The sequence below is a fragment of the Lathyrus oleraceus genome, chromosome 1, assembly GCF_024323335.1.
Source record: "Lathyrus oleraceus cultivar Zhongwan6 chromosome 1, CAAS_Psat_ZW6_1.0, whole genome shotgun sequence".
Lineage (NCBI taxonomy): Eukaryota > Viridiplantae > Streptophyta > Magnoliopsida > Fabales > Fabaceae > Lathyrus > Lathyrus oleraceus.
In genome coordinates, this window is record NC_066579.1 from 461620482 (window position 1) to 461645111 (window position 24630).

Here is a 24630-nt window from a genome sequence, read left to right on the forward strand (position 1 = left end):
TTTTTGTCTTGTATTGTTTTTGAGGATGTGAGTACTTTCAGTGTCTCTTGTCTGCTTGTAAGGAATGCAATTAGAATAGATAAACAATCTGTGTTGCTGCCTGCTCGGATTCTTATCTTTGCTGTTTAGATCATTTTTGGTTATGGGGTATAAAAATGCACACTGCAAGGATAAACATTGAATGGACTAAAGGAATAGCATTTTGCCCCCTTCAGCAAATATTATCTTGTGTTAGAATTTGAGATTTTTTTTTTTAAAATAACAGAAGAAAAAAAACTAAAATAATTTTCAATCTTTCTTAAGAGGATGCGTAACTGCTGTGGCACATCCACTCCTTTTTAGTCATAGGTGCCAAATACATGTGGTGCATAATTTTCTGTAGCCAATCATATCCATGCATCACCTCTTACGTTGTTTTGATTAATTTTTTTATTTGAAAAATGGTTAATTAATTTTAATATTTTTTTAAAAAATAGTTATTTGAAGATTATTATTTTTTAATTAAAAATGGTTATTAAAAAAAAATCAGATTTGATAACAATTAATAAGTTTATTAAACAAAATTTAACATTTCACAACTCTCTTTTTGCATTTTAAACCGGTGATGTAGAAATCAAGTGGTGGGTAACATAAATTTAATATGATAATCTGATCATATGAGATTTAAATTTAGTATTTAACGAAAAAACAAAAGATAAAAAACTAATTATGAAATTCATCATATTCTAACTGACTAGTTAAATTTTTATTTTGAATATCAATTGGATTAGAAACAATGTATTCTTATAAAATATAAAAAAAGTTAAATTCTATTAAAATATAAATGACAAAAATTGGAATTAATTTTTAAAAATAAAAAAGTAATTTACTAGTATTAGAATATTTTTTAAAAATTATTAAAATTTACAAAAATATAAACATATTTAAAGTTCTTTAACATATTAAATATATTTTGCTTGTAAGGGTGGTTTTGCTATCTATTTGTAATATACATTATATATTTATTAGCTTATCTAAATTATATATTAGAGTTATTCATAATTGATTCAACTTTTTAATTTTACTAGTGTTAGTAAATTTTTAAAATAGATTATATAAATTTTTATACTTATTTAATTTTAGTATTTTAGTTTGATTTAAAACTATTAAAAAATTAAAATTAATTTACAAACATAATTTTTTTTAAAAGGTAATCTTATTATTTGAATATAATATACATTTTATAATTTGAGATGGGTATAAAAATATGATATAATAAAATGTTATTTATAACTGTCATATCATATTCATATTCATCTCCTTACCATCTTCTCCATCCAATAATTATGTGCACTAAACATATTTTGAAGTATTCAAGTTCAATGTTGGACTTGTAAACTGATCGGTGATGATTTGAACATTTTAGATTATGTGTGGAACAATTTGACTAACAAGGCTTGCAATTTTATTCATAATGGTTTGTGATATGCTTTGCTTAACCATTGTCTAATTCGTTCTTATCAATAAGAATCAAGGAATCTATTATTCCCCCCACACTTGATAAAGACCTAGCCGGTTTGTAACCATTTTATCTCCGAAGAACTCTCTTTCAAAGATGCTTATACTTGAAGACAATTTGGTTTAATGTGATTCCCATACCAAAACCCCGTTAATTTGAAAAAAGTTATAATGTATTGACTAATGATGACTATCTCAAAAAGAGAGGTTTCATTATGGTGTCATGTTGGAAGTACTCCAGCAACAGTACTTTTGAAGACATCCACCATCTCTTCTTTAAGAGGTCTTTTGCATTATAAAATTGGAATTGATTCTTAATCATAATTGAGAGGCCCTTAAATTTCACATTGATGCACAATCTCCTTTCTATAATGAATGAAAAAAAGAGCATAGTGTTATATTTGCAAAAGACATGGCGAGGGCGACGACCATATGCCGCCCTCAGGAAAGGTGACGACCATATGTCGCCCTCACGGAGGTAAACCATGCCCCCAAGGCTTTCCTCTTGTCCAACCTTAGGAAACATGGGTTAAGACATTTCTTGGACTGAGAGAAGTCAGGGTCAACAGTTGACCCACAACCCTATTGAAAATAGGGATTCAACGGTCTCAATTGACTGAGTGGGCGGTCTTTTCCAAAGAAACCCTAAGCGTAAAGCCTATATAAATACCTCTCCCCCAACTAAGGAAGGAAAAATTCTAACTCATGTGCTTATACCTAAGCATGAGACATACACTTATACCTAAGCACCAAACACATACGCAGAGCCTCTCAACTCATATGAGTAGGTCCTCTAAACCACAATAAACACCCCATATAACGTAATATACATGCTAAGGCTTCTGAGTACCCCTGCTTTTGCATTGATAACATGCACACCTATAGTTTTTGACCAATATAGTGACGCCCACCGTGTGACTCGATAAAACTAATTTGGGCTACACTTCTTTCATTCTCACTCCTACCGTCTTTCCTATAAAGATGACTAACAAAACTCTACACTCAAATACAAACACCATAACCGGAGGTTATGCTGGTGGAGGTAGCTCTAGCTCCTACAGAAGGGAATACACAAGGCAGGTGTCTGCGACAAATGTAATATCTCATGGTTTCCCCAAGGGCGCGTATGGGGAAATAAGGATTAACATAACCTTTTTCGATGAGGACATCATCGAAGTAAATCCTCATGATAATGATCCCATGATAATCACTGTGCAACATGACAATTTGGATATAATGCGAGTCTTGATAGATTCTGGTAGCTCTGCTGACGTCATGTTCTAGGACGCTTTCCAAAAAGTACAACTCAATCCTAACGACGCAAAAATGTTCAGTGGCTCGTTAATAAGATTGTTAGATGAACTCGTGCATGTAAGGGGCCATGTGACCTTGGAGAGCACATGTGGCGAGGGCGTAAACACCAAGTTTATCGACATCATCTGCCTTATTGTGGACACCCTGTTACCATATATCATCATCCTGGGGCAACCCGCCATCAATGCACTATGACCGGTCATTTACACCCTGTACTTAGTCCTGAAGCATCCACTGCTTGGAAAGCGAGTCATCACGATCCGAGGAGGCCAACAGGTCGCTCAAGAATGTTAATAGAGTATCCTGGCGACAGAGAAGGAATATCTCACCCTTGTTGCTGTCTCCCTTCCTGAAGTTCCAAAAGCTGACCTTAATTGTTGAGATCCCAAATTAGGCGCAAAGGTGGAAAGAATCATGTGCGCGAAGGACTTAAAAGAGGTCCAGATAATCCCTTTGGTCCATCAGGTGATAAAGATAGGTACTTTACTTGTCGAGGAAGAAGAATGCAAGCTAGTCGACCAACTCAGTAGAAACGTCGACTTGTTCGCTCGGCCCCCCTCTGATATGTCTGGGATAAACACTAAAGTGGCGAGTCATCACCTCGCCATCCATCCCTTTTCCAAACTAATGGCACAATGGATAATTCAAAATAAGGATGTTAAGTACACTCTCCTCTCGGTAAAGCTTTATAAAATGAGGAGAGCTTCCCCAATGCCATGGTACATAGGCGAGCATGAAACCGCCTTGGTACTGGAAGAAGTACACAAAGGAGCCTACAACTGTCACATCAACGAAAAATCCCTCGACCATAAGCTGTTAAGGGCGAGATATTGTTGACCTACTTTGATGAAGGATAACACCACATTTGTCAAGAAGTGCGACCAATGTTAGAAGCATGTTGACCTTCACCATGCCTCAACTGAACTTTTTCAGTCGATGAATTCACCCTTCCCTTTTTACCAGTGGGGTATGGTCATCCGGAGTTTGTTCCTCTTAGCACCAGGCCAACTGAAATTCTTGATAGTGGGAGTTGATTATTCCACCAACTGGATAAAAGTAGAAGTTGTTACTAAAATCACAGTTTAGAGAGTTCACCGTTTCTATTGGAAGAAAATTATATGCAAGTTTGAACTTCCCGACGCTATCCTCTTCTACAATGGAACCGAGTTTTCTAGTGCTATGGTCACTGACTTTTGCAAATATTTGGGAGTGTAGACGAAGTTTGTATCCGTTGTACATCTGCAGGCTAATGGGTAGGCGGAACCTACGAACAACGTAATTCTAAATGGACTAAAAGAGAAGCTCGATGATGACAAAGGCCTATTGGCAGAGCTTCTCCATGAAATATTGTGGTCCTACCACACCACCCTTCATTCTAATACTAAAAAAAACCCATTCTCCATGGTATACAGAGCAAACGCCATGCTGCTTGTAGAAATTGACATGCCTCAATGGTGATATTCTCAATTTAATCAAGAGATAAACAAGGCGGGACTTGAATATGAAACGAATATGGTGGACAAATCGAGAGAAACCTCCCATGTTCGAGAATTCACTGCCAGACACATGGCCTCCAGAAGATACATCTCCAGAGTCAGGCAGATGGAGATGCGAGAAGGCGGTTTGTTCTTGAAGTAGGTGGTTTTGCCCGCTCAATAGAAAAAACTGCAATCCAACTTGGAGGGACCATCCTACATATTCTAAAAGTTGCCCCACAAGGCATACAAATTAGAGGAATTAAAAGGATAACTCCTTTCCAGAACTTGGAACTTCCTCCACCTTAAATATAATTACAGTTATATTATTTGTAATTTCCTAATAGACATTGTAATTATGTATATATGAAAAATTTCTTGAAAGTTTATGACAACAGGAACATTTTTCTAAATATTTTATATGTTGGACTTCACGACCAAGATCCTTGCGGCCCTTTAGGCAATATTTTTTATGCTGAACTTCATAGTGAAGATCCTTGTCGTCCCTTGTGGCAATATTTTTTATGTTGGACTTCATGGTGAAGATCATTACCGCTCCCCTTGAGGAAATATTTTATATGTTGGACTTCATGGCAAAGATCCTTATCGTCCATTGAGGCAAATTTTATACGTTGGACTTCATGGAGAAGATCCTTGTTGCCCCTTAAGGAAATTATTTTTTATGTCGGACTTCATGGCGAAGATATTTGTCGCCCCTCAGGGCAATACAAATAAGATATTCAACGCCTCTTCTGAAGAACTTATAGTATCATCAGTCAGGCTACATATAACTTCGTCTAAGGGTCTTAGATTTTTCAGGCTATTTAAACTCTCACCTGGGGGACTTAGAGTTTCCTCGGGCGGGACCAAACATAGAAATATTACCCAAAAGGTACGACCAAAGCCTAGCCTAAAAGACTTAGTCACAAGTCTTATTTGAGGGTTTGATAAAAGTCCCACCCGAGAGGTCCAATGTCTCGCCTGAAGAACTTATAGTCTCACCAATCAGGCTACATATAACTTTGTCTGAGGAACTTATATTTTCCAAGCTTTTTAAACTCTCACCTAAGGGATTTAGAGTTTTCTCGAGCGGAACCAAACATAGAAATATCGCAAAGAGGTGTGGCCAAAGTCAATCCTTAAAGGCTTAGTAATAAATCTTGTATGAGGGCTTGATAGAAGTTCCGCCTGAGATATTCAACGACTTGCTTGAAGGACTTATAGTCTCACCAGCCAGGATACATATAACTTTGCATGAGGGAATTATATTTCCACGCTACTTAAACTCTTGCTTGAGGTACTTAGAGTTTCTTCGGCCGAGACCAAACATAAAAATCTTGCCCAAGAGGCATGCTTGAAGTCTAGCCTAAAAGACTTAATCACAAGTCTTGTCTAAGGGCTTGATAGAAGTATCATGAGAAAGATCTAACGCCTTGCCTGAAGGACCTATAGTCTCACTATCCATCCAGACTACAAATAACTTCGCCTGAGGGACTTAGATTTCTTAGGCTATTTAAACTCTCGTCTGAGGGACTTAGAGTTTTCTTGGACGTGACCAAACAATATGATTTCTCTTAAAACCCGACGCCTAACACGTTACACATATCATTAAGAAACTCATACTCGAGATACTTCTTCGAGATACTGCCACGTACCGCAATCTAAAAATACTTCGTCCTCTATCAAGGACCTCATGCTCGAGGGACTGTATAGTGTTATATATGTAAAAATCTAAGCGAGGGCGACGACTATGCGCCTCCCTTCCGAAAGGAGACGACCATATGTAGGCGTCAGGGAGGTACCGTTTTCCCCCAAGGCTTTCCTCTCCCATAGCCATGGGAAACGTGGGATAAGTCGTTTTTTGGGCAAAGAGAAGTGAGGGCCAACAACTGACCCACGCTCCCTTGCAAATAAGGATTCAACGGTCTATCATTGACTAAGTGGATGATAACCTTTTCCAAGGAAACCCTAGGTCCAAAACCTTTATAAATACCTCTCCCCAAACGGGAGGACAAATCATAATTCATACGCTTACACCTAAGCACCAAACACATACCTTTTATACATAAGCACCAAACACATATGCAGAGCTTGTCACCTCACGTGAGCAAGTCTTCTAAACCACCATAAACACCACCATATAGGGCTTCTCACCGCCATACAACATAATATACCTACTAAAGCCTTTGAGTACCCCTGCCCTTGTAGGGGTAACATGCACTCATGTACTTTTTGACCAGTACAAGTAATATAAGCAATTATTAAAATTATTTGGTACATTATTTTTACATGAACAAAATGAGGTTTGAAACCTAAAATCACACAAGTTGTGGTATGTGTTTTGTAAGTATAACCATCAACTGATTTTGATGATGACAATTGATGACATTTGTCAAGCAACTTTTAAAAATGATAACTCCATAAGTCAAACGACTTTTGGATGTTGATAACTCTTTTCAAGAGCTCTTTGTGACATATGTCAAAGAGGGAGTTCAACGTAGCTGTTCTATAACTCTTGATGATGTAATCTGATTAAGATAAAGATACCTTAAGCCCCCATAAGTCAGATAATTCAAAATATCTAGTTAAAGTGTCAATCAATCATTGAATCAAGCAGATCATCTTGAAGTTTGAAAGCTCACATAGTCATGTGCTAAATATTTTAGAGTGACCATCTTAAATTGTAAAAGGTAAAGAGTATGTCTTGAAGTACTAAGACAACCACACGCACTTAAAATATTTTCAAACCTTCTCTTCCTTTATTAAAACTTATTAAAAACCTATCCAGACATTTATTTATGTAATTGATTAAAAAGTATTTCTAATCAATATTTTAATTAAGTTAATTTAATAAAAATGTAATATCTTATATCAATATTATTGTATTTTTTTATCTATAAAAAAACCTTAAACACAGAATGAGTATTGTATATGAAGACTTGAGTAATTAGTTACCACAGTGCACAATACTTCATTTTTAAATACTATAAGGTGAAGATGGTGCCAACAAGGATTCACCAACAATATGTGGTGATAAAAGAGATAGATAACCTGAGGCATAAAACAATGCCACCTGGCAGATAGGGTTGCATGCAGTTCATATAGCAGCTTGTTCCAACCACACTATTTCCACAAGCTCCTTATTTCATTCATTCATTCATTCTCTATCTTTTTATCATCAACACAAACACAAAACAGTGTTTGTTCCTTTGAAACCATAATAGTAATGGCAACCACACCAGCTTTGTATGGAACTGCTGTCAGCACTTCCTTCCTCAGGACTCAGCCAATGCCAATGTCAGTCACCACCACAAAAGCATTTTCCAATGGCTTTCTCGGTTTGAAAACCAGTCTCAAACGTGGAGATCTTGCAGTTGCTATGGCTTCTTACAAAGTGAAACTAGTTACACCAGATGGAACTCAAGAGTTTGAATGTCCAAGTGATGTTTACATTCTTGACCATGCTGAAGAAGTTGGAATTGATCTTCCTTACTCATGCAGAGCTGGCTCTTGTTCTTCATGTGCTGGTAAAGTTGTTGGCGGTGAAGTTGATCAATCTGATGGTTCTTTCCTTGATGATGAACAGATTGAAGCTGGTTTTGTTCTTACTTGTGTTGCTTATCCTACCTCTGATGTTGTTATTGAGACTCACAAGGAAGAAGATCTCACTGCTTAATTTTTCATTTCTGTTACTGCTATGCTATGATATGATATCATGTTATGTTTGTTTCTACAATGAGTAGTAACTCTATTAATTCCTTCACCTGTTTGTAGTAACATGTGAAGTTAATAATGTTATGTTATGTTGTTTTTTTGCTCACAATTCTTAAATTTCCTATCTTTTCTTCGGTTGACTATTATATAAAATTTGATATTATTCATCAAGTGTTTTTGTGTATTAAGCATGGATTTTCATGTCTAACAAGTAGTTGATGTATGATTATGGTCAGGACAGGACCCTCTTTGAGGGCGTGCAAGACAGACTCCGATTTGACATGTAGGGCTTCGAAAACTTAAGACGATACTGATTATGATGCTAAATTTATTGATTCTAGTAATGTGATATATAATATACATCTATGTTTGATAGAGTTCAAGAATGATTTGCACATCTATACTAAACTATATAGGATTCTAGTCTGTTATGCAGTAGAAATTTAAATACATATGACACTTAAAATTGATCATGTTTTGTGAAACAAATCTTGAAGAGTTTCGACTTTAGTCTCGTCTCTGTCGCCAACATCATTGTAATGTGAATTAATATGTCTGGATTTGGAAAAATCAGTTGAGTCATGGAGGTTGTTAGAAGTCACAAAATTCAACTGGTCTACTGAAGTTACTGTCATCTGATTCAAAGACTCTAAGTCTAATGAAGTTGTTCGAGTCAGCGTCCCGGATACGATAGTTATCTCATCCCTCTCATCGATTGTTGATTCTAGGGAACATATTGATCTAGCCGTGTGCGAGCGAAGAGAATGATCGTGCTTAGACTTCTGTTTTACTCTCTTACACCAACTGTGTAAGGATTCTCTAACACTTTCGGTCACTAGCGCCTTCTTACATCGAGATCCCATCTATAGTAACAAAAAATTTCTGTCACATTTTTTTTGGAACAATGTTACAAATATGATAGAAGAAAATATTGTTAGTATCGAATTACGACAGAACTTTATGCAGAGAAAGTTTAAAGCCAACCTGTGAAACTATTATATTGAGGGGTACTGTCATATAGCTACACCAGAATTGAACAAGAATTCTGCAATTCATGATAGTTTAGAATTGAGAAAATGTAAGAGTATACGAACATTGAAGTATCGTAGAATCTGGAAAATTAGTCGATAAGGTATAGAATGTATAATTCTTGTGAGAGAGATGAAACCGACCCTGATGTCAACCGAATGATGATCATGTAATGATGTCTCATGAAGCATGACTGTTCTTTAAATCCCCACTACACATAAGACATGCAAAAAATTGATCGAAGAATGTGTTGAGAAGATTTAGTTCGAGTAATGGAATAGATATAAGCATAGATAAATTCTCGAAAACTTTAAACCTTACCAATGTCCAAATAAATGAAGCCATTTCAAAGGCATTCTGCATGAACAATAGAGAAAACAAGAACAAAGAATCAAAATAAAACAACTATGAAGAACGGCGCGATTACAAATACATTACATATTTTACCTGAAATATCACAAATTGTATCAGCCATAACAAAATATCTGGTTTGTTGAACCAAAAAAGACCGTCGCGCGGCTTTACTTGTGTACTGGCAGATGGACCCTGATGCTGCCTGATTTCAAGTGCTAAAGTGGATACAACATGTTGAAGTTTTGTACCTATTACCATCACAAGCTTAACGCGTAGCGAAATCGCATGTTAAACCGAAATAATTTTCAATGGACTAATTCATTTTGATTTGTTGAAAAAATCGAAAACAGATTATTATTATTATACATACAATTGCAGGTATAAAGGAGAACCAGAAGTATATATTCAGACCTGCAAATTTAGAAACTCAATCATCTGAAAAAATCAACGAAGACACTTCATTCAATCGACACATGTTCTATCGAGAAGAATGAAAGTTACCATGGATGTTTACAAAGATGCAGACTATAGTATAAATCCAAAGCGGCCAGCTGCAAAATTTGAAACAGGTAATTTTCAGATCTTAGATAGAGTTCATCATTGTTGACAACTTACATTGGTTTTCAAAAGGTTTCATACCTTATTCCTAGAATGCCATGAAATTCATCTTCCATGCTTCGAACCATATATTTATGAAAATCATATGATAGTGGCAATTTATGTTCCTGCAAAGTGGTATAGAATATCATATCGGCGACGAAGAATAAATCAAAAGAAGAGTGACTAAACTAATAAAAAACTTACAGTAATGAAACCGAGACGAAGTGCAAGGTAATCTGATTTTTGTATAGAACTTCTAAACTGGCGCAGAAAACATAACTGCGATATCAGATCACACATTGTCATCATTCTAAACATGCATTTGGCTGAGTCTAAGAAATTTAAGAAGTAAAAGGATTAATTTCGATGATACATCACCATCCATATTAGTATTGGATTCCTGCTCCACGGATGAGACGTGTGATGGAAAACAAACGTTGTTTGCCGCCTCATCACCTTGTTTTTCTTTCCTGTAGAACAAAACTATGCAAGAAATTATTACTATATTCGAAAGAAGCAACGAAGACACGACGCCATTCTATTTATTTGTTGTTTACCTTGCAAATTTCCGTCGATAATAGCCATAGTAGCCTGATTTTCCCATCTGCACCAACTATAGATCTACAAATCCATGCAACAAAGAAAAACTAAACTAGTTATCTAGTTATTAGTATTTATAAGAGCATCGACACATTTTGGTTGTAACAATTGCGATGACCGACCTTGCTCATCGCTAAACCAACAGCCAGAACACTATACAGAACATGAGTGATCCCGAGAACAAATAAAAACCGGTGAAGCTGCTCGAGACCCTCGTATGAAACAAATGGTTCATGACCCTGCATTCATCAATTAGTATCTTAAGAATGATAGTTTGTAGTAGAAACAGCATTTCATCTCGGTTTGTTCAACCTGCATTTTACAATTGAAGCATGTTATGTTACCTCTCCACATTGATGAAGTGCAACCCTATTTAGCCCCTTTGGAATACTAGTTTCATCAGAGAAAGAGGAAGAGTTTTGAATCATGACATTCTCAATCACGCCAACGTCATGTTCAGCACAAGTATAGAATCGACTGCTGAAAAGCGATGAATTTACACAAATTTCAGAGATCCATCTCGCACTTTGTGCCAACAACAACGAGATTAGCCCAAGCAGCATCAGCTCTATCAAGAAGAATCAGTACAAGTTAGTTAAAAATTCTGATAGAAAACTTAATATTCTGCATTTTTGAGTTATGAAGAACATCATGCTTGATTACCTTCTTTAATTTTCTCGAGCGAAGCAAAAAGTGCCTTCCTTCTTGTCTTCTTCAACCACTGCACAGCCAAGAAAAAACAAGTTTCAACAGATTTAAGAAACTAGTTGCTTTTACCGGTCGAAGTAACATTTCACATTTCACAGTTCAAGCTTATTAGAACTTCTAAAACTAACTATCCAACATAAGGGCTAAGAAATTATATATGCTAGCACCTAATAATTAATATGAAACACTAACTAAGATCTGAGAAGAATGCAATAAATTCGCCAGCAAGTAGATAAAGAGCATAGGAACATGCCATTACTTTTAGTAGTTCATGCAGTTATCATACATTATTGCTTCTTAAGCTGTTTCTGTCACTTTTACATTACATTCCTAAGACAGTACTAAATAAAAATCCGTTTCAACATTATCTATTCTATCGCGGCAAATAGCAAGCAAAACAACATGAAAACAGTCGAGAAACGAATGAGTTTGAATAAGTTATTCACCTTTCCGAAGCGGTAAATAGAACGCTCGACCAAGAAGCAAACAAAAACCATGACAGTAACAACAGAAGCAACTGAATAAGTAGGTGTCTCAGCAAGAGAACGACCTTGCTGCATAACATGCTCCATTTTTTCTTCTTACATCAGCACAGCATAACATAACATAACCCTTTAGTTCTAATACAAAAAATCGAAAGCTTTCGTCGAAAACATAAAAGAATGACTCTTGTGATAGATGGGATCAAGAGGAAGTATCTAAGGTGATGAGAGTGTTTTGTTTTATTTGATTATTATTATTGTAAGTTGAAAGATGCATGTGGAGAGAGTATATTATAATATAGCAGATGCAGAATAGATCCTACTCACTTTTTGATTTCATCATATTAATAAATGAAACTCTTTCTTTATTGTTATATTGTATATGACACACACATTCTACACAAACCATGCACATGGAGAGTTTCTCATTGTCCAAGGTTCTTGTTACTAACAACTTTTAGATGGTAAGTTGCAATGGGACCAAAGGTCCCTATAAAGAAAACAGGTATGACATTATGATTAATTAATTTGTGTGTATATGTAGTAAAGTGTGGAAAAGTATTCAGTTCTCTGACAAAGACAACAAAAGGAAATGGAAAATATTTATTCATTCTCACCAGTAAAGAACATGATTTCTATTGCTTTCTTCGGTAACTTATGATGATATTTTCAAAACAAAAAAATCACAACCAAAATAACTATATTTGTGTGAAATTGTTCACTATTAATTTTAGTTATAATTAGACTTTTTTTTTAATGATTAATGTTGGTTATTGATGTTAAGGATGTTGATACATGTGACATTTTTATAGGAATGAAGATATCAACCATAGTGTGCGTCCTTTATAACTATTTAATATCTTTAGTTGAGGTTTAGTCCTTTATAACTATTTTCTTAAAACAATGTTAAATATTGCACATGGCACCCATGTCAAATCATATGTTATAAACCACCATTCTTCTTCCATCTTCTTATTCAACCTTGCTTTCTCTTTCATTGTTTCGTTTTAGTTTCTCTTTCTTTGCTAAAATTAGGGCATCATAACGAAGAACAAACATGTGTTTTAAAAATTCGTCTCCCTATCATAAAGTGTCTGGTAATGGGGGAGATGATACTAACGGTTCTGAATCGAGGGTTTACTCATCTTCTTCAAAAAAGCAATAAATATTTAATTCAAGATAATATCTCCGGTTTTGCATTCTGGTATACTTAGTTAGTTTGCATTATGGTTTTTTAGTTGATTTGGATGTATTAGTTCTAGTGTTTTTGGTTGATTTGGATGCATCAATTCAAGATAATTAACAACATTAATTAGAAAACATTAACCTTCATTCAACAATATTCATTAACAATACCAAATTAATGGAAATTTGGTGGAACATAAACCAAAACATCAAAATGATTCAAAAGACAAACAAAATCATAAATTAACATTAAACTTATCCTAAAACAAAAGATAGACGAAGTCATAAACTAGTATTACATGTTTAATAATTAATTTATACAAGACATGCTTAAATACGAATATCAAATCTATAATAATAATTTAAACTGAAAGCAAAAAAAACATATAAGCATGCATATATATATATATATATATATATATATATATATATATATATATATATATATATATATATAACCTTAAAATGTAGTCACAACGATAATCTTAAAATGTAAATAATGTAGAGACAAGTGATTAACACTTGTTGGCTTTTGAATCTTTCTCGACCTATACTCCTAATGCCTCAAACACTCTTCAGATGGGGATAAGATATAATATTGCTTGTGTACGGTATATTGGGGACCATAGCCTATATATAAGGTGTTGGTCAATTGGGTTCCCATTATTCCGAAATGAGTCATCCTGACATCCACTCATATTTGAACATCCACTCATATTTGAGTCAATATCCAATTAATTAATTACTAAATAGAAATCTAAAAAGTCTTTTAAATTTAATTGACCACTTAATCAATTAAGACTCTTAATTTAATAAATAACTAATATAATTAAAAATATATATGTCCACATAATAATTATTGGAATATAATAATTAAATGATATTTAAATTATAAAATATTCCAACATTACACTTATCCTAAACTAATAGAAAACTTAGTTGTCTTCTTGCTTGTTTGAGAGGACTGAGCCTAGTTGTAGGATCTTTGAAATTCCTTGTTGCATTTAACCTTATTGCAGGACCGGGTGATCCAACACTTTTTGATGTCCTTTTAATGCTCAACTTTTTTATAGCAAATCTTGATCCACTTGCTAGAGTTTGGGTTTTATTTTTATGAGGTATTGATCCACTTCTCATATATTAAGTTGAATGTGCTTCACTCGCCTAAGTTGCTTGAGATTGACTTACTTGAGGTGCCTAAGATTGACTTGTCAAAGATTGATATGCATGAGTTTACTGATCTTGACTTGCATGAGTCGATGGTGGAACCTTACAAGTTGACTTTGTTATGGCCATTTTTCTTGCACCTACTACAGTTAACATGTAATTTTGTTCTCCTCATTTTATGATCATATCCATAAATTTTTCCTTGTTGAAGATTCCTTTTATTTTTTCATCTTCTTGACATTTTTATGAAGATTGACAGTTTTTTGGCATTTTTGGTTTCCATTTCATTTCTCTCACCTCCCTTTCCTAAGCATGTGGGTAAGTTAATTTAACAACTTTCCACATAATCTCTTTTAATTTTTTTCTTAGAAACTTCTTCCTAAAGTTATTGTACAGATGACGTACATAAAATCTTTGCTCGACACCCAATAAAAGCTCATCCATGGTTGACAATAGACCCTACAAATATAAATAACCAAGTTATTACTAAAACATCATAAACATACAATAGACAACAAGTATGAAAAGTTATAAGAATCATTTGAATACCTTTTGTTGATATGATAAAAATGTATATGTACAAGATTGAGTTCTACCTCTAAGATCATTAATTAGTAGTTCCAAAAACCATATTTAGTTGTTCTTTATTTCTCATCCAACAATTGCAAAATCTATTGGAGCCATTTTACCCATTAAGATCTCTTCCTATGGCTGCCAATATTTCTCCTCCATGTAGGTCCTTTAAAAAACATCCATCGAGTCCAATCATAGGTTTGCATAGTTTAAAACTCTCCTTACATGTTGCATAACATATGTATAATCTCTATAAATGAGGCATTTTGTTAACTGCATTATCTTGAACAAATTAATCTTTCAACTTAACGGTTGAACCTGAATTTGTTCTTAGAATTTCATGACAATAGTCATAAATTCTATTGTGTTATTCTAAGAAGGAACCATCAACAATTCCTCTGGTTGCACACCTAGCTCTAACTACCTTAGTCTGTTTTATACCCACATTTCACTTCCTTTGAGAATTTTCCTTAATCCTTGATCTTCATCTTAGGATTATCTTTCAATGAATTTTAGATCCTCTTACTTAGTCACTTTGTAGTCGTCATCTTCACATTGTAAGCCCTGTTACACGTGTGAATATCCACCAATATCTTCAATTGCCAATAATCTTCATTTGGTAATTTGGCAGAATAGGAATTCCACTCACATCCTTCTTTACAAATAACACTAACTCTTTTTTTTGTCATTTTTAAAGAACGTGAGATTTTTTCCTGACTAGACTGCATAAGTAGTGATTGCTTCCTTAAAATCACACTTGGTAGCAAAAAATGTTCCAAATTCCCATGTATAATCAGCCATGTTTTTTTGAAATTTTAAAATATGATATTTCTTTCTATTGCGTTCACCTTCTTCATTGGTTTTACACCCACTTTTCAATCCCTCGCTATCATTTTTACTCTCATTAAAATCCTTTTTTTTAAATATTTTTTTGCTAGTACCCTCAATATCATTAGCATAACCTAATAGATTTTTCATATCCTCTTCCATAAACTCATCACTACCTTCACTCGAGTATTCAAATGCAATATCCAAGGCATTATCATAATTAAAACTCATATCATCATTGTCATCAACAGTTTGACTACTAATAATTCCACCATTATTCACCTTAACATCATTCACCTCACCATTATTCATCTCACCCTTATTCATATCACCCTCATTTAACTTATCCTCATTGACCCCAACATCATTCACCTCAACTCCACTCACCTTAACTACACCCTCATTTAACTCAGCTTCATTCATCACAACATTATTGTCCCCAACTTTATTCACCTCAATTACACCTCATTCAACTCAGCCTAATTTTTTCCAACTTCACTGACCATAATTTCATTCATCTCAATTTCATTGGACCTAACTTCATTCACCTCAACTACACCCTAATTCAACTCTGTTACATCACCTGTTGCTCCTTTGGCAACTTCCTCATACAATTTTCCAATATCATCTTCTTCATCAAGGTTTACGACATCATCTGGGTTTATAGCTTCATCCTCTACAGGACCATCATACTATTTAGGTCGAGATAATAGATGTTGTAAATAAATATGAACACTGAAGTATACCTTATATAAATCAGGAATATCTTAGGCATCTTTGTCATCAGTCAATGTAAACATACCAAATGTAGAATCCTTGTACAAAATAGCTCAACCTTCCTTATATCATAGTTCTTTAACTACTTATATCACCTCAAAATAGATCCACTAATAAATATCATATCTCATCTCTAAAACAATTCCTTCATAACAAGATAACTTAATGTCTACAAAGGAACCTTCATGGTGAATAAATACATGAATAAATTCATATTTTTACCTAAAAATAAAATGGTACAACTTATTACACATGTTGCAATCGTATTACACAAACATGTCAAGAAATCCCTAAAACCCTAAAACCAAGAGAAAACCTTATAACCAAGAGAAAGCCATAAAACCCCCACATTAAGATTCATAACCTAAGAAAAGGGGCAAGAAATGAAAATCCCATAAATCTTAAATTTGAAAGGGGCAGAAAAATGAGACTTACCAAAATACTTATCTTCCTCGTTTCATTTCACTAAATACTTAGGTTATCACACCTATCTTCTTCAATTCCCTCATTTCAGGCTTCATATTTCGTACTTCATTCTTCGTTTTTCAGTTATTCATTCTTCAGTTCTTTGTTCTTTAGATTTTCAGCTCTTCTTCTTGATCCTTTGTAGGATCACCTTATTCGCTGACTCTACATATGCGTTGGGTTATGGGTGGACAACAGAGATGAACTTCATTTGAACTCTTAATTCATGTAAAAAGTCAGTGATCGTAGTGCTAGAAAATTGGGTTTAATTGTCAGAGACAATGCCGCTAGGCAACCCGAACATGCACATGATCTTCTACTAGTAGAAACAACAAAGTCTTTTTGCTGTAATATTAGCAACAACTTCCATCTTTATCCACTTTGCAAAATAGCCGACTTCTATAATAAAAAACTTTAGTTTACAATGCTGTAGAGGGAACGAGCATAAGATGTTTATCCCCGCTAGTAAAAAGGCTTGGGTAATATCATGGAGTAAATGAGTTCAGTTGGGGCGTGATGAAGGTCAGCATGTCTCTAAAACTCATCACATTTCTTGATGAATGTCATGTTGTCATTTAACAAGGTGGACCAATAACAGTCTGCCCTAAATAGTTTGTGGGAGAGAGCCTTGTCGTTAATATGACTGTCACACGCCACTTAAAGGACTTAGAAGAAGACCATGGCAGTTTCATACTTCCCTAAGCACTGAAGCATTTTAAAGGATTCTCCTATATTGTAGAGTTTTCTTGTAAGAAGGGTATACTTAGCAACCTGCTTTTGGACCTTCTTTGTTTCCCATTCATCTTGAAGGAATTCATCCTCCTACAAATTGCATAATATGGGCGACATCCAACTTGACTCTGGGGTGACTTCTAGGATTCGTATCTCATTTGCCTTAATACTAGGAGATAAGAGTCTCTTGTATTATTGTCCAATTAAACTTTGTTGTCTTTGGGCTGGAAAGTTTGGACACGAGGTCTTCTCTTTGGGCACGTGTTTTACTTTAAAAGTTGTAAATTGTGTGTCGCGCCGTGAAAAATACCTGAGTGCATCGCACGCTCGAAGATACACCAAATCGCCACCAAACTTTATTTATTCCAAAGGAAAGGGAAAATATATATAAAACCCAGGGGGGAGAGAAAAAGGGTAAGGAAGTTGGTTATGCAAGGGGAAGGTATTAGAACCCCTCACATCTGTTGTACTCAACGGGAACCATTTTGATTGTTCTTTGTGTGAATGGGTGTTACTATCTAAAGGTTACTTGCAAAAGGGGAAAACTAAGTTTTGAATTTGTGTACTCGCTAAGGATTCAAACTCTCGTGCATACGTATTCTCATAGTGCAATGAGAAAATCAAAGCTTCATATTTCGTGATAAAAAATACTGATGTGTTTGTTGTTTTTAGGGAACAATTATAATCTTATCCTAGAAATGTGTAGACTTTAGCTGATTTTGATCCTTGTTCGGATGCTCTAAGCTTTTAGTCTGATTGTTAAGGAACAAATTATAATAGTTCATTTATGAAAAGAAAGAAAATTATTTTGAAAAAGATTTGTGTGATAAAAGAAAAAGAAAGAGTTGATTGAATTTGAATACAAAAGAAATTGCTTAAATTGAGAAAGAGTTTTGAAATGAGGAAAATGTTGCTTGGATGTTATGAAAGTATTGTTTGAACCAAGATTGTGTTGTTTGAATCCATAGGTAGGTGTGTATGAACCAAAAAGTGAGGTGTTTAAACAATAGAAGGTGTGGCTAGCGCATAAATGTAGGATTTTTCCTAGATCCGAGAGATCAAGACCTACAAGAAAAAGGGTTGCCAGAGCATGGAGTTCCACAGGGCAATGTGTGAAGGTTTTCCAGAGCATGAGTGTCATACCCCAAAATTTGCCCGTTGGTATTACAAAGCATTTCTCAAGACCCTCCGACTTATTCTGCAAGGCACCGACATCAAGTGAACAAAAGCCCAGCTTACAACAGGCCCAACCCAAAAGGGGCCCAAAATAGCTTGCTCGCTAGGCGAGCAATCCCTTCGCCTAGCGAACGCTTCGTCATGACACTCGCCCAGCGAAGCGTCAGATCCAGGAAAAGGCCCAGACCTAGTTTGCTCGCTAGGCGAGCAATTCCTTCGCCTAGCGAAGCTTGCGAAGTTTGAGATTTTTGGACCTCATTTTAAGCCCATTAGGTCACCACTACCTCTACTATAAATACCTGCTCCTCTGCCACGAAAAAGAACACACACAGACGGACGAAGACGGACGGAAACACGCATCCAGAGGGAGAAACACAGAAACCCTGCTGATCCAAAGAATTCAGAAGGCGGAAACCCTGAAGGCCGTTTACTCGCTCCGAAGCTACCGCCGTCCAACTCAATCCGGCTCGCCAATTCAAGGTTACAACTTGATTTGCAAACAGGTTAGCCTCACTATTATTCGCTTTAGCTTCTTAATTGGCATATGATTAATTGGCATATGATTATCATTTGGTGTCCTTATTTTGCATGTGGTACCACTTTAGTATCGTAATTTGCATGTGATATCGTTTTGTATTTTCATTTGGCATATGGTACCACTTCATGTTCTTAATTTGTGGATTATAATTGAATTCATAAACATTTTGAAGTCTTGCATGAGAATTTAACTGTGTTTGCCTATTGTGAAACTGAACCATATAATTGTATGTTGGATGCCATAAGCCATGCTGCAGGTTGAGGTCATAATGTTCTCAAGTTTCAAACCCGTGGCCGCTCGCTAGCTCATCGCTAGGCGAGCCCGCAGCGAGCCTTCGCTGAGCCTTCGCTAGGCGAAGCAGAGGCGACCGGGCCAGGGGCTGCTTTGCTTTTTGCTGCCTATTTCATGTTTACCTAATGATGATTCTGCATTATTTGGCCTAAATTCTTGGCTGCTATATTTATCTTATGATGCAATTTCCAATTGTATTTTATGCTTTAATCTGTGTGTTCATGGTGTAAAGGCTAGCATACTTCCGAAGAAATAGCCGGCTAGGTACTCCGCTTTACGCATGGGAAGCCTTCATGGAGAGGGATTCTAAATTATTTCACTTTAATGTGAAGATTCATATTGATTGCCTAATTAATTTTACTATATTAACTTTTAATGTAATGTTGACTTTAATGTATCGATTTAATGCGGTATCACCATAATTACCTAATGGACTTACAACATGGACTTTAAATAAATGACATCGGACCTCTCTTTATCACCCCACGATTACAATATTACGGTCATGTCCCGCGAACGTGGGGATACCTTTAGCAAAGACCCTTCGGTAAAATCATCATAGTCCCTCGGATGTTGCCTTCAAAAGTACGATTTTGTCCCTCGATGACCCTTCGGTGTAGCCTACGGTTAAATGATGATAGTCCCTTCGAATGCTAAGGTATCCTCACAACTGTTGCCTTCAATGCCCAATCGATGACCCTACGATAACCCTTCTACATCCCAAGGATAAAACTACTTACTTCTCAATAGTAAGGACAGTTTTACCCTCATAAGGATAGGAAACGCCCGGAAAGACCTCGGACAGGTATAACCTTAATTGCTCATTCATAACCAAAAAATATACTTTTCACCTCCCACCTTTCAAACATCTTTTTGGAAAATCACCACTTAGCATACATCCATACTAGGATCATTGCCGAGTTATATTTTTCTAAACTACTTTCGAAAAAAACCAAACGAGATAACCACTTTGTATACATTCATGCAGGAATCATTACAAAGTTAAATTCTCAATTTCAAAACATTTTTCATACATTTCTCAACCACCTTTTTCAAACAAAGAAAACATAAATGATTGAGCAATTAAGAGCCCATGGATAACCATGGATACAAAGGGTGCTAACCCCTTCCCTTTGTATAAAGTACCTCCCGAACCTAAGAATTTAAAATTAAGGTCTTTCCTGTTCTTTTCCACCTTTCCTTAAGGGATAAAAGAAAAGTCGGTGGCGACTCTTGCTAACCGCGACATTGCGATTACATATCCAATAAGGTCCAGTTCACCGTATGACAGAACTGGCGACTCTGCTGGGGATTCTTTAAAAAGAGAGGTTACCTTAAAAACAAGATCACTTATTTAAAATTGTCTGATTTACTTTTAAGGGATTGCTTGGGTATTCTTGAGTGAAAGATCCTACACCCGGATCTAGTGTACCTTAGGTAAGTAGCAATAGATCATCGCGACTATCCGGCGTATACTGGAATGGTTAAAATGATGGCTACGGTTAATGTGACACTTTGGATGTCCTGATGTTCCTCATGTTACTTGAGGAAAAATTTGGCTTCCGCGTGGTGTCATCAAAGCATTAACCAGACCTTTAGAACCCTAATTGACTCATCCTAGCCATTAGAAAGTAGTGAGATAACTGGCTTCGGTTCCGACTGAGGTTGGTTGATACTCGATACTACACTCTTTGAGATTGGACTTTAGGGAAGCTTCGGTCAACCACTTGGTGTTGCACTGAAGTGGACCTAAAGAAAGGTCGATGATCTGAGATCCTTCTAGAACCCGGTTACTATTCTAGGACAGGTTGAACCAACCAAACTTCAGTGGGGAGGGTACTTACCTATGGAACTCATGCAAGCCTTAAAACCTAGGAATAATTGTTGTGTGACATGCTTGTGCTTGCATAACATCATAACATCATAACATCATAACATCATCATACTAACCATTTCAAGGACTTAGGAATTTAGCTTTGCTCTGTTGAACAGGTTATGGCTTCCAGGAAGACTATCCGGATCAATCTTGTAGCAATCTCTCCTCAACTCAAGAATTTGGTGTCAGAACTTCCCGATCATGCTCAGTTCAACAAGAAACATGGTCATCTTCTCAACTTAGTTACCACTGGATTCAAGGAAGATATGATGAGAGTCCTATTCCAGTTCTTCGATCCTAAGCATCATTGCTTCACTTTCCCAGATTATCAGTTGGTACCCACATTGGAAGAGTTTTCCAAGCTGCTTGGGATACCTATCCTCGATCAAGTACCCTTCAGCGGTTTAGAAAAGATGCCAAAGGCCGAAGAAGTTGCCGCAGCTTTACACATGACAAAGTCCGACGTTGAAGCTAATTGGGTAACAAGGAGTGGAATTAAGGGTTTACTTGCCAAATTTCTGATAAGTAAGGCCCGAGAATTCCTAAAAGTTATGAATGTCCATGCTTTTGAAGACGTTTTAGCATTGATAATCTATGGTTTGGTGCTATTCCCTAATCCGGACCAATTCATAGATGTGAATGCCATTAAGATATTCCTCACTCATAACCCTGTGCCTACCTTGCTTGGAGATGTCTTGCATTCCCTTCACACTCGTACTATGAAGAAGCAAGGGACTCTCATGTGCTGCGTACCTTTGTTGTCTAGGTGGTTTATTTCGCACCTTCCTCAATCAGTCTTGAAGAATGATCAAAATCTGAAATGGTCTCAAAGGATAATGACACTCTCCCATTCAGACATCCGGTGGTGTTCTAACCTCAGAGAAAATGTTATCATCATCGACCGATGTGGAGAATTCCCTAATGTACCGCTCATGGGGATAAGAGGAGGTATTACTTATAATCCTGCCTTAGCCTTGCGTCAGTTTGGGTATGCTCGAAGAGATAGTCCACATGAGATGATTATTCAAGGTACAGTGTTTGACTATGACAATGACTCTCAAGGTCTCCGCCAAAGGTTTGTACGAGCTTGGGGCATGGTGAAAAGAAGCACTTTAGGAAAGAAAAATTCTATTCCTATGGAGCCTTATCTCAGATGGATACGCGCCAGAGCTCGTGAACTTGTCATGCCATATCTTGCAGTCGGACCATTGATTGTTGAATCAGAGGTCGAAGGTGGTACTTCCCAGGTCATTTCTTACCCGGATATGCCTACTGATGCTGAGGAATTGAAAAGATCCTGGACTCAGTTGAGAGAAGAGAGAGATACTTTCGAAGCTCAGTTCAATGCAGAAAGGAAGAAAGTACTAGAGCTCACCAGTCAGCTTAATGAGGAACGAAGACTCAATGCATATCTTCGCCCAAAAAGAAGTCGCCCCTGGGAGACTTGAACTTTCATTGTATTTTATCATTATTCCTTTTGTAATGAACATTGAAAAAATTAGCAATAAACATTTCTCTCTTGTTGGCAACTTACGCAAAGTTAAATTCCCAAAAGTCCTTGAAAACATTTCATGCATTGCATCGCATAACACAACATTGCATAACAGGTATTCCAAAGGACCATATTCTCACGGTCTGCCTCTTAAACAGAAAAATGGATCTCGAACAAACTGTCAAAGATCTCCAGACTCAGAATGCTCAATTCAAGGAGATGATGCTAAGCTTATCCAAGGGGCAGGAGGAACTGAAGGCTCTTTTGGCCGAAAAGAAGAAGGACAAGAAAGATGTGAGTTTCATTAACCCGGGAAGAAGGCGTAAAGGACAGGCTACGGGAATCAAATTTGGAATCCCGAATGGTCCAGAAGAGGGGGCGGAGAATGATTCAGAGGAGGAGAATGCTGATTTCTCTAACCCTGAGGATGACGATGAAGAGTATGAAAATGAACAGTACTCTCCGAGAGATGATAAGTATAAATTGCTGGAGGAACGCATGCTAGCCATGGAGGGTCAGAAGACACCTGGTCTGGATTTCGAAAGTCTGGGTCTGGTCTCCGATGTGACCATTCCCCGCAAATTCAAAATCCCCACTTTCACTAAGTACGATGGTGCGTCTTGTCCTCAGATGCATCTAAGGGCTTATGTGAGAAAGATTCAGCCGCATACCACTGATAAGAAACTGTGGATCCATTTCTTCCAAGAAAGTCTGTCTGGCACCCAGTTGGAATGGTATTATCAGCTCGAGAGCTCTGACATCCGCACCTGGACTGATTTAGCAACAGCTTTCTATAAGCAGTACCAGTACAATTCTGAATTAGCGCCTACTCGGCTACAGTTGCAGAATATGGCTATGGGATCTAAAGAAAGCTTCAAAGAGTATGCTCAGAAATGGAGAGATTTGGCTGGCAGAGTCAAACCCCCTATGACTGATCGAGAATTAGTAGACCTGTTCATGGGTACCCTGACTGGCCCATTCTACAGCCACCTACTGGGGAGTTCTTCATCAGGTTTCACTGAACTTATACTGACAGGTGAACGGGTGGAGAGCGGCATTCGAAGTGGAAAGTTACAGGCGGCTACTTCTACAAGCGGTAAAAAGTCCTACCATGGGAAGAATGAATCGAACGCTGTGTATGGTCAAAAGAATCATGGTAAGAAAAATGGTGACCATGCCATTGGAGCAGTGACGATCGCAGCCCCGCCAGCTCAAAACTTCCAGCAAAGACAAGACAGACCAAGAAGGCAGTTTACCAAGCTCAATATGACTTTAGCACAAGCGCTGCAAAGCATGCTGAAGGTAAATTTAATCACTCTCAGAGGTCCTCCTGCAAATGTCAACACTGCTTCGCCTCGTTATAATCCCAATGCCAGGTGTGCATATCACTCCGATAGCCCCGGGCATGATACAAACGATTGTTGGCTGTTAAAGAATAAAATTCAGGACATGATCGACGCTGGGGAAATTGAGTTCGAGCCTCCGGAGACTCCTAATGTCATCACTGCTCCTATGCCTAATCATGACAAGGCTGTTAATGCTCTCGATGACGATTCTCTCATCACTACTATAGCGGACTTAACATCTCCTCTCCCGATCATAAAGAGGAATTTATTGCGAGCTGGTTTATTTCCAGGTTGTACTGAAGATTGCAACCTCTGCATACTCCGGCCCGAGGACTGTCTGAAGTTGAGGAATGGTATTCAACAGCTGATGGACGATCGTACAATTCTCTTTGAAAGGGTTTCTAAGACGGA

At 36.7% G+C, this 24630-nt stretch overlaps 2 protein-coding genes across 2 annotated transcripts; one reads left to right on the forward strand and one right to left on the reverse strand.

Moving 5' to 3' along the window:
- The first annotated feature begins 7271 nt into the window (after window positions 1–7271).
- On the forward strand, window positions 7272–8268 carry LOC127085786 (ferredoxin-1, chloroplastic). Its single transcript, NM_001426905.1, has one exon. It carries the CDS (start codon window positions 7513–7515, stop codon window positions 7960–7962), a length of 450 nt encoding a protein of 149 aa, NP_001413834.1. The 5' UTR covers window positions 7272–7512; the 3' UTR covers window positions 7963–8268.
- A 43-nt stretch (window positions 8269–8311) lies between these two features.
- On the reverse strand, window positions 8312–12191 carry LOC127085775 (MLO-like protein 4). The gene is made up of 15 exons (XM_051026317.1): window positions 11738–12191; window positions 11247–11304; window positions 10928–11151; window positions 10706–10822; window positions 10541–10604; window positions 10362–10453; window positions 10188–10262; window positions 10023–10108; window positions 9885–9934; window positions 9754–9794; window positions 9477–9647; window positions 9351–9386; window positions 9173–9240; window positions 8985–9045; window positions 8312–8863 (listed from the first exon to the last, which is right to left on the reverse strand). Exons 1-15 carry the CDS (start codon window positions 11861–11863, stop codon window positions 8471–8473), a joined length of 1662 nt encoding a protein of 553 aa, XP_050882274.1. The 5' UTR covers window positions 11864–12191; the 3' UTR covers window positions 8312–8470.
- Between the last annotated feature and the right edge of the window lie 12439 nt (window positions 12192–24630).